A 10622-nucleotide genomic window follows, 5' to 3' on the forward strand; every position below is an offset into this window, starting at 1 on the left:
TGGTCTATTAAAATAAATTTTAAAAATAAAAATGACATTATGTTTGCTATGGTCGGGATTAGATCATCATAACCTCTCAACCTCATTTCAAAAATATAATTCAATGATTGGGAACCAGAACATTATAGCCAAAAGAATTAGATGAATGAAGGAATATTCAAAGACGTGGCTACCACAATTTGTAACTTTGACTTACAGGATAAAGAGAGAGAGATATATATATATATATATATATACCAATAACTTTTATAATTTCATACGGGAAAATAAATAATTTAAAATTCAAAAAAAATTTAAATATTTAAAAAAAAAAAGAAAAAAAGAAAAAAAAAGAAGAGAAGAAGAAAACAACAACCATGCCTAAGATCATCATAATGTTTTTGGGGGGGGGGGGGGGGGGGGCGGGCTACTTAAGTATAAAACTTTGATACTTTCGGTCTGGACAAACTTCCATTTTGGCATATTTTGCTAGTTTTTACTGTACTTTCGGTTTATAATTTCCAAAGATCATCATAATGTTGGAAACAATTGCTACAAACAGGATAAACCTAAGTTTTTTACTATCTATTGGATTGGATTTACTCTTGTTTTGAGCTATTCATCGTTCATTCGAAAAATTATTGTGTATGACAGTAACATGGTTGGTATTAATTTAGTTAGGGTTTAGATATTAATAAATGCACATGTAACATGAGTCGACATACTTATTTCACACCCAAAAAATTCTCTAATAATAAATTGAGAATTACTTAAAAAGTAGACAATTGAATCATGACATACTTAGTGTGATATTAACATATTTTAAACAGGTTTAGTGAAACTAATTAAGAGGAGATTGAGATGAAGGAAATATATGTGGGCATTACAATAAGTTACCATATCCCAATTAACAAGTATTTGTAAACAGCAAGTTGTGTTCCTATTGACTATAAATTATGGAATTCAATTTATTCAACGTTCAGCCGCGTAAAGTCACGAAAACTCCACCCAATATTAATTTCAAACGAGCTAGTTGATCTTTGACTGAGCTAACATAGAATATTAACTTATCAAGCTCAAAATTATTAGGGCTCGTTTGGGATTGATTCTAGATAAACTAATAATCATTTTATGAAGAAATCATTTTTTCATATAATCACTTTTAGTGATTTTAAGTGATTTTATGGGGAAACACATAGGAGACATTTCTCCCCAGAATCACTTAAAATCACTAAAAATGATTATATGGAGAAACACATAAGAGATGCTTCTTCCCAAAAGTGATTATGGCCTATCCAGAATCACTCCAAAATGAGCCCTTGGTCAATTTGAATCCCAGAAGAAAGAAACTATAAAATTTATTAGAAGTTCATAATGAACTCACACATTAATTTCCAATTAGAAGAGATAAATGCTTCCACATTTTACAAGAAGAGAGCAAGCAAATCTGAATATGCTTCCTCAAACAATGACATCAAAATGAGAAAATTACAGACAACAATTTTTTTAACAAGTTACTCAAATTAATCCACCAGTGTAAGGCACACCAGTCGCAGGCAACCAATTATCCCCCATCAAGAAGTTGGTCACCGTAAAATTAGCAGCAACGGTTGAATTGATCACATGGTAGCCAGGCCATGTAACCCTATTTGTAGTGTTGGATCCAGGGCCTGTGTTATTGTACTCAGCATAATACAATGTGCTCAGAGCAAAATCTCCACTCCATGCAAGCCAGCCAGCAGGATCAATCAAACTACCCATGAAAGTTTGCATGTAAACTGTCCTTGAATATTCCTTCCATGGCCTCCCTAGATAGGTCTTGACAGTGAAATTACTCGAAGCCAAATCCGGCGTCGGTTTGATGGTGCAGTTGTGGATTGAAGTCCCCGTGTTCTGATTCGGGTCGGTTCGACCTTGAGCTGTGATGGCATTGGACTGCCCTTTGTTTGGCTGACGAGGATATAGGTTGCAATTTTGGAAAACAACTGCTGCATTGCCGAATATGAAGTCAACTGTTCCATAGATATCACATTCTCTGTAGAATTGTCTGAGAGAATGTGTGTATAAGGTGTCTTGGTAGCCTTCAAAGCTGCAGCTATAGAAAACTGACAAATCTGCCCCGCTTCGGAGTGCAACTGCCTGCCCTTTGCTTGGTCCGGCCGTGTTACGAACAGTAATGTTCACTGCTACAAACCCTAGTCCTGTGACAGCTGCATTGACCAAGATGTTTGTGAGTTTAAACATTCTATAATAGTTTTTAGTTCAAATGTCATAATCTGGCATGTTATGTTATTAGACCGTGAATTAAGAATATTTATTAACTCACCTAAAGTGGCAGAGTTGAAAGTTGTCGAGCCATCTCCTACGCTGTTGTTTCCAGTGATGATTGTCTGGTTGATACCGTCTCCGATCATCAACAAGTACTTCTTGTTTGATGCAATTGACACATACTCTTGATAAACACCAGCAGTGACATATATCAAGAAGTAGCCACCACTTGCAACGGAGTTGTTTGGTGCAGCAGCAATGGCAGCATTGATGGTGGTAAAGTTTCCACTTCCATCTTGACTCACAACCACAATGCCCTTAACCAAAACCTCTTCATCTCCTACCTGAAGAAGTCTTCTTCTCCGATGATTGATAGCGGCGTCATAAATTGCACGAGCTTGGCTTGACATCTTTAGGTTCAAGCGTCCCTTCCCGAATTGGAGATGCCTCTTGGGTTGCTTTGGCACTCCATTTTTGTCCTTAGGCACCCAACCCTTGGTAAACAGAGCCAAAGAGACACTGTACAATTGTGAGTTGTTAGAGATTGAGGCAGAGAGATCATTGATGAGACTGCCAGCTGAAGAAGGCAGAGATTCAAGGCCATCGGAACAAGTTTGTTGGTTGGTTAAAATGGCACTAAGCAATGTTTGGACATCATCAGCATCCAAGCTAGCAAGAACACCACTTGTCTTGTTGACAGTTTCAAGGCAGCTTGATAAGAAATCAATGTTCAACAATGTAAGCAACTTGCAATCCTCAAGTGCTTGGATTGCAGGCTGTGGCAAGACTGAGCCAAGTTGAAGATGATTTTCAATCGAATCGAAGAGATTGTGGGATTGGGAAAGTGCATGCTGGACAGAAAACCTGCCAAAGTCATAGACATTGGCATTTTTGTGGGGAAGGACAGATATGCAATAGGAAGGGTGTGGAGTGGACTTGCAAATTGTTTCTGGTGGGAGAGGAGTGTCTAGAGGGACATCTGCTAAAGATGGGGAGCTAAGGGAATGGAAGATTATGAGAAATGATGTAAATGTTGCAAGAGAAAAAAGCTTAGAAGCCATTGCTATAGCTAGAGAGAGTTTTGAGGAATGTGTAATTGGTCATGGGGTCTACATCTACATATATAGTGAAGAGGAAGTAATTTAATAATATTATTATTATTGTATTTGGAAGTGCATGACTTTATCCAAAGCTCAATGTTAGCTCTTCAGTTTGCTTCTTCTTTTTTTTCTTTTTTTTTTTGGTAGGCTTATTTTGCTTCTTGACTAGATAATTGAGGAAAGAGAGAGGAAGTTAGTAGGTGTCACGTAGATGTTAAGTAGTGTCGGATGATCCACTTGATTAATTAGGTTTATTAATGAACTTGTATTCCTACCCTATTGACATTTTCTCAACCATATATTCATATATGTTTAAACCTACAAACACAAATATATGTTTATAATGATACTTGTACGAAGCTTAATTCTCCCTATTTTGTCTTATTATCCAGAGATTTAAGAGTGATCTTGAAAAAGATAATTTCTATTGAATCAAAATGAAAATAACCTATGATTCGCTATATATATATATATATATATATATGCGATTGGGTTTTAGTCTCTGTAAAAAATACAACTAACATTGTCGTGAGAGTAATGTGATATATAAGAGAAATACCACTAAATTGCAAGAGCTATTTGGTGCACTGCAATGTGATACAGTTAACATTCCTCAATGTCAATTAGATCCAATGCACTTAGATAGGGATTAAGTTTAGGCTTTTTAAACGTGTTAGGTACACATAATATAATCAACATTCTAGATGATGTAAACCCCTCATTTCATGGATGTTTTTGGTTTACGAACTTTTAAAGGACAATTAGGGGCGAAGGTCATTGATAGGTGTTGGGGCACAAAAAGACACACATGCATACCCCCGAAATATTGTAAAGGTGAGGAAAATTAAGCTTAATGTGTGAGATGGTGTCACCAAAATGAGCATTAGCCAATATAAATATTTAATTATTAGACCTAGCTACCACATGGAAATATGATATAATTAACCACATATTGGTCGTGCATTAGTGGTATATATTTGTGCATTAATTAGGGTTAAGCGCGTAGTACGAACACCATATGGTAAGGATATATATATATATATATATATATATATATGAGAAAAAGATATTTCATTAAAAACCCAATAAACAATATAAAGTAACCGGCATGTTAGTTATTATTAACATTCTACAAGAGTTATCATGCAATTTGAAGTGTAATTTTCTCTCTTATATATATTTTTACAAGGGATAAATGTTTAATGACAGTTCCCTATGTACATAGATACAAAGCCATTATTGCGGTGCCGATGTATCTCTTATACTCTATTGAAGTGCCAATAACAGTACCTGTGTACATATATATATACAATGGCGGACCTACAGAGGCGCAAGGAGGTGCAGTTGCACCTCCCGTAGCCGGAAAAAGCCATGGATGTGCTGGATTTGCCCCTTTGCTCTCTAGCGTTTTAAAAGGTGTTATCAAGGCGCATCTCGTTGAATGCGACGATCTGAGGCCTCCTGAAATCGCAAATGGCAAGTTACACGATTGAGGCACACACTATTGTAGAGGAGGAGTTGCAGAGGTGTGTTGCTGATGGAGGCTCTGGTTCACGAATGAAGAAGACGACCCTATTTTTATTTGTCCCAAACGGCGTCGTCCTTGATTTATGTTTAATGGTTTAAATGAAGTGTATTTAAAAAATTCAAAACTCTTTGGTTTTTGTGCAAACCGTTGCAAGATTCATTGTTTGGCTTCAATTACTTGGTTGTTATAATAAATATTTCATTATAATAATAATAATGTAATACCAAAAGGCTTACCTCGATGCTCCCAATTTGAAGAAGCCCATCTGTCAAAAAAATTAAATAATAAAAAACAACAACGAAGAAGAGTCCTTGCACAATGATCTCAAATCACACTTTGATATTAGAGTTTTTGTTTAATTAGGATTTGATTGATACTGCTTGTTTGTTGATCTAATCTTTTCGCTGTGATAATATATTTTTATTATTAATTATGTATTTATTTTATCGTGCTAATCAATTTTTAAATTAACTAAGGGTCTGGTTTTCATAATATGTTTTTTATTGGGCAGTATCAAAATTATTATTGCCCCCCTCCTGAAAAATTTCTGGATCCGCTTCTGTATATATATACAACGTATAAACCCAATACCCTAACTTGACTGAAACTCAAAGCTACAGTAACTTACAAACCAACCCAGTAATTTGACTGAAACTCAAAGGCCCCAAATAAGCATGTGATTTTGTGAGATTAATAAGTCTCTTTTTGAGCAAGTTGGGTTGCATGCGAAAAGGTCAGAGAAGCAATTAAGTACAGCTGCTTCAAGCTCATTTGGATTTTCATGTGCTTCAGAAAGGAAAGACTTTTAATCTCTTAATGTTTAATTCCACTTGTCACGAACTATTAACCAAGTAGACTAAGAAATTGATAAACTATGCATGAGTCAGAGAGATAATATAAATGATGAGCATGATGAGTACGTAACCTAATCAAGCAAAGTCAAACCAGAAGAGCTCCTATATGTCGACTGAAAACTTTGAAGTCAATGTGTGCTAAAAACGTTAGCCAAATGTACACAAAATGTATATTTGGAGCTTTGCTATATAAGCCTTTGATTTGGTCATGCAAAGATTACATACATGTGAAGGAAAATCAAGAATATATATGGAACCGTTTGAATTTTGATAAATTGACGAAGACATATTAATGAAAAAGTTTTTCTTTTGTTTTAATTTTTTGGTCAGATTAAAACATTCTTACTTGCTTCATACACATTAGCCACCAAACAAAACTACTTAATTAAGTTAAAATCCATTATATTGGCTCGTACGTGACTACTGAATATGAAAACTTAAAAGAACTCTCATAGCAAAGAATTTTCATAATTCAAATGGTTAAAAATATCTACTCATGTACTCGAGGTATCCTATATTCAATTTTCTTCAAAGTCACACTTTTTCTATGTTAAAACCGAACCAAACCGGTCGAATTGGTTTAATTTGGCTGATTGATATGTCCAACATCTCATCCCCTATATGACTTTTATATAATCTTCATAATGAATGATCAACCACTAGGTTCATTACATGATCATTATTCAATACATCTAAACTAACCACATTATCAAATTAACCCTTACGAAACTTAATCACATGCACACACGCCACTACATGTTGCCCACATTAAACCTCAACTAATTTACATTAATTTGGTCCAAAGTTTTTTTTTTTTTTTTTTCCTTTCTTATAATCAGTCCAAACTTATCAATTTGGACACTAGGTTATCATATGCACGCGTTTATAGATTTCTTAAATTTAATTTACTTCAATTTGACCTTTAAATCATTAATCAAGATTCATATGTGCTCGTGACAAGCACTCTAGCTAGCTGTGATCAGTATAGAACATCAAGTGGAAATATATATATATAGTTACTTTTATTGAGAAATCTCTTAAATAATTTTATTTGAGAGACACCCTTTAGGGTCCTCTACAAAAAAAAAAACAAAACAACAAAACAACAATCCAAACCATCTATTTTTTGGTTTCATAAATCATTCTTGCAAAAAATTAGATAAATAAAAAACCGTCTGTTTTTTAGTTCTACATTCATAGTTCGATATTCCCACTTGATGTTCTATACTGATCACAGCATATATATATATATATATATATATATATATGTACATTTTGTTTCTGAATTTTGAGTTCTGACTTTTTATTTTGCAAACCCAAGCTGATGTTAAACTCGATTTAGTTAACTAATAATCTGAGAAAATCACATGCTTAATTCTTCTTGCTTTGGTTTTCAGTCAAATTAGAGTGGGCTTGTATATAACACAGCAAGTAATAACTGATGATAGATAGGCTTTACGGGGGAAGGTCGGTCGTTTGGTTAAGCCTCAGATCTAATGCGTAGTTATGATTATAAAATATTTGCATTTGGTAGGTGCAGAAAGATTGGGTCTGATATCTTGTGGTGCTCATACATCATGTAGGTCGTGTACGTTGACTATATGCATGCCTGTGCCTAACGCGTTCTCTCTCTGAAACTTCTTATGCAGAGAATTGAACCCATATAGATCTTCACCTAATAAATTCCACATCTTTTCTTTTTTGGTTTCAAATTAGGCCACTCTAACCTCTGGAATATTAAGCAAATTAAATAATATATAGGGTAGAAACTCCCTGCCATATAACCAACAAAAATATTATTGAATATATATTTGTCTTCAACCAAAAATAAAAGAATATTATTTATATATTCTTATGTTCATAGGTTTTGGACATGTACATGATGATGACCAATATTCCAGTAGGCGCACATTACCAACCCCAACGTTGACAAATGACATATGATACGACACTGGGAAGACAAAAACGAAATAAATCGCGGACATAATAATTCATCTCGTAAAAGTTAATTTTGTTCGTTTAGTAAAACTTATGTGAGATTGTTTTTGCTAGTTAAATATAACATGTGATTAAGAAATAATTACTTATTATTAAATTTGAACGCAAGATCATTTTCTAATTGGATTGTTCTATCACTCAATACTGAGTCTTGTGACAAATATATGATCTAAACGGGTTGTTTAGCTTGCATTATTAGAAGGATAATGAAAAAATACTTCCCTCCTTACCATATAAGTATGAGCTATATTTTCACCAATAACAATATGATATGTGCGCATAAATTTTTCTTTTTGTAAGTATCTCCTTACGGGAAATGAGACAAGGAGTACCATATAAAACCACGTTTAATTGAATCGTTCTATATTGGTTGACATATGCGTGACACCTGCCATAGCCCCCACTCTTCCTTGTCAAGAAGTTAATAGCATCAATCTCAATTCTAAGCTGCATTTTCCTTTGGATAAAGTCGTGCACGTTTACTATATGAAATTCAATACCAACTTTATATTCTCTAAAACAATATTCAAATTGGCTTGATCACTTTCTATATATAGATACGAACCCCGTGACCCTATTTCACATTCCTCAAAAGCTCTCCCTTCTCCATTAATTAGAGCAATGGCTTCTAAGCTCTTTTCTCTTGTAACATTTTCTTCATTTCTCATTATTTTTAATCTCCTTAGCTCTCCGTCTTTAGCAGATGTCCCTCTAAACACTCCTCTCCCACCAGAAACAATCTGCAAATCCACCCCACACCCTTCTTATTGCATATCTGTTCTTCCCCACAAAAATGCCAATGTCTATGACTTTGGCAGGTTTTCAGTCCAACATGCTCTTTCCCAATCCCATAAGCTCTTTGATTCAATTGAAAAGTATCTTCAAAGTAGCTCAGCTTTGCCACAGCCAGCAATCCAAGCACTTGAGGATTGCAAGCTGCTTGCATTGTCAAACATTGATTTCTTATCAAGCTCCCTCCAAACTGTCAACAAGACAAGTGGTGTTCTTTCTAGCTTGGATGCTGATGATGCCCAAACCTTGCTTAGTGCCATTTTAACCAACCACCAAACTTGTTCTGATGGGATTGAATCTCTGCCATCTTCAGCTGGGAGTGCCATCAGTGATCTGTCGGTTCCAATTTCTAACAACACAAAGTTGTACAGTGTCTCTTTGGCTCTGTTCACCAAGGGTTGGGTGCCTAAGGACAAAAGTGGGGTGCCAAAGCGACCCAAGAGGCAATTCAGATTCGGAAAGGGACGGTTGAACCTGAAGATGTCAAGTCACGCTCGTGCAATTTATGACGCTGCTATCAATCATCGGAGAAGAAGGCTTCTTCAGGTAGGAGATGAAGAGGTTTTGGTGAAGGACATTGTGGTTGTGAGTCAAGACGGAAGTGGAAACTTCACGACCATCAATGAGGCCATAGCAATCGCACCAAATAACTCTGTTGCTAGTGATGGCTACTTCTTGATATATATCACTGCCGGTGTATATCAAGAGTATGTGTCAATTATATCGAAAAAGAAGTATCTGTTGTTCATCGGAGACGGTATCAACCAGACAATCATCACAGGAAACAACAGTGTAGGAGATGGCTCGACAACTTTCAACTCTGCTACTTTAGGTGAGTTAATTCAAACATTCATGCTAAAAACGTCATTTTTAGAACCGCACATTCAGACATAATTAATTCAAAAAACATTAGTGGTTTGATTTGATTCCAAAGCCTGTTAATAATGGTTTCCAATTTATAGTATGACAACATAACATATCAGATTATCTTATACTTTAAAATAAAAAATAAAAATAAAAACTAAATGTTTACAATTGCAAATATTTTATTGATGATTAATAAGCTAATTAACTTCATGATCAATATTGCAGCTGTGGTGGCAGAAGGGTTTATGGCAGTGAACATTACTGTTCGTAACACGGCTGGACCAAGCAAAGGGCAGGCAGTTGCACTCCGAAGCGGGGCAGATTTGTCAGTTTTCTATAGCTGCAGCTTTGAAGGCTACCAAGACACTTTATACACGCATTCTCTCAGACAATTCTTCAGAGAATGTGATATCTATGGAACAGTTGATTTCATATTTGGTAATGCTGCAGTTGTTTTCCAAAACTGCAACATATATCCTCGTCAGCCTAACAAAGGGCAATTCAATCCCATCACTGCTCAAGGTCGAACCGACCCGAACCAGAACACAGGGACCTCAATTCACAACTGCACCATTAAACCAGCAGCCGATTTGGCCTCAAGTAACTTCACTGTCAAGACCTATCTAGGAAGGCCATGGAAGGAATATTCAAGAACAGTTTACATGCAAACTTTCATGGATAGTTTTATAGATCCTGCTGGTTGGCATGATTGGAGTGGTGATTTTGCACTGAGCACATTGTATTATGCTGAGTACAATAACACAGGTCCTGGATCCAGCACTGCCAATAGGGTTACATGGCCTGGTTACCGTGTGATCAATTCAACTGATGCTGCGAATTTCACAGTTTCCAACTTCTTGCTGGGGGATAATTGGTTGCCTCAAACTGGTGTGCCTTACACTGGTGGCTTAATTTGAGCAACTTAATGTTAAATTTATTGTTGTGTTTGTTTTCTTTCATGTCTTTTGTTTAAGAAGCATCAAAGCTTCCAGCTTCTGTAACTCAAGTTTTTTTGTAAACTGTGGAAAGCAATATTTGTTTCTTCAAATTGGAACATGTGTATGATTTCTTCATAATTAGAATAAAACTCTTTTGCATACATGGGTTAGACCAGTGGGTCCTTGCACCCAAATTCGAATCCCTCCTGGGCCCCAAAACAGTGTAGATTATTAGATGAATTTAGATTATTCGTTTGTATTTATAAAAAGAAAAGAATGAAACTCTAGCTATAGGTAA

General features: G+C 35.5%; 2 protein-coding genes across 3 annotated transcripts; one reads left to right on the top strand and one right to left on the bottom strand.

Annotated features, from left to right (window-relative positions):
• Nucleotides 1-1432: 1432 nt before the first annotated feature.
• On the bottom strand, nucleotides 1433-3356 carry LOC117630372 (probable pectinesterase/pectinesterase inhibitor 20). Of its 2 annotated transcripts, XM_034363115.1 has the most exons (3): nucleotides 2707-3308; nucleotides 2306-2604; nucleotides 1498-2189 (listed from the first exon to the last, which is right to left on the bottom strand). In XM_034363115.1, the coding sequence occupies exons 1-3, from the start codon at nucleotides 3306-3308 to the stop codon at nucleotides 1498-1500; spliced, it is 1593 nt and encodes a 530-aa protein (XP_034219006.1). The 2 variants fall into 2 exon arrangements, with proteins under 2 accessions (XP_034219001.1, XP_034219006.1); XM_034363110.1 differs by having other exon boundaries at nucleotides 1433-2189; nucleotides 2306-3356.
• A 4891-nt stretch (nucleotides 3357-8247) lies between these two features.
• Nucleotides 8248-10434, top strand: LOC117630386 (probable pectinesterase/pectinesterase inhibitor 7). The gene is made up of 2 exons (XM_034363122.1): nucleotides 8248-9351; nucleotides 9612-10434. The coding sequence occupies exons 1-2, from the start codon at nucleotides 8349-8351 to the stop codon at nucleotides 10301-10303; spliced, it is 1695 nt and encodes a 564-aa protein (XP_034219013.1). The 5' UTR covers nucleotides 8248-8348; the 3' UTR covers nucleotides 10304-10434.
• Nucleotides 10435-10622: the final 188 nt, after the last annotated feature.

This window comes from Prunus dulcis, chromosome 1 (assembly GCF_902201215.1).
Source record: "Prunus dulcis chromosome 1, ALMONDv2, whole genome shotgun sequence".
NCBI lineage: Eukaryota > Viridiplantae > Streptophyta > Magnoliopsida > Rosales > Rosaceae > Prunus > Prunus dulcis.

What these genes read in the sequence shown, in the direction of transcription:
- LOC117630372 (XM_034363110.1), bottom strand. Translation starts at nt 3,308, where the DNA reads ATGGCTTCTAAGCTTTTTTCTCTTGCAACATTTACATCATTTCTCATA. An exon ending in TTTCAACTCTGCCACTTTAG is followed by an intron (nt 2,190 to 2,305) that starts GTGAGTTAATAA and finishes TGGTCAATGCAG; the next exon opens with CTGTCACAGGACTAGGGTTT.
- LOC117630386 (XM_034363122.1), top strand. Translation starts at nt 8,349, where the DNA reads ATGGCTTCTAAGCTCTTTTCTCTTGTAACATTTTCTTCATTTCTCATT. An exon ending in TTTCAACTCTGCTACTTTAG is followed by an intron (nt 9,352 to 9,611) that starts GTGAGTTAATTC and finishes TCAATATTGCAG; the next exon opens with CTGTGGTGGCAGAAGGGTTT.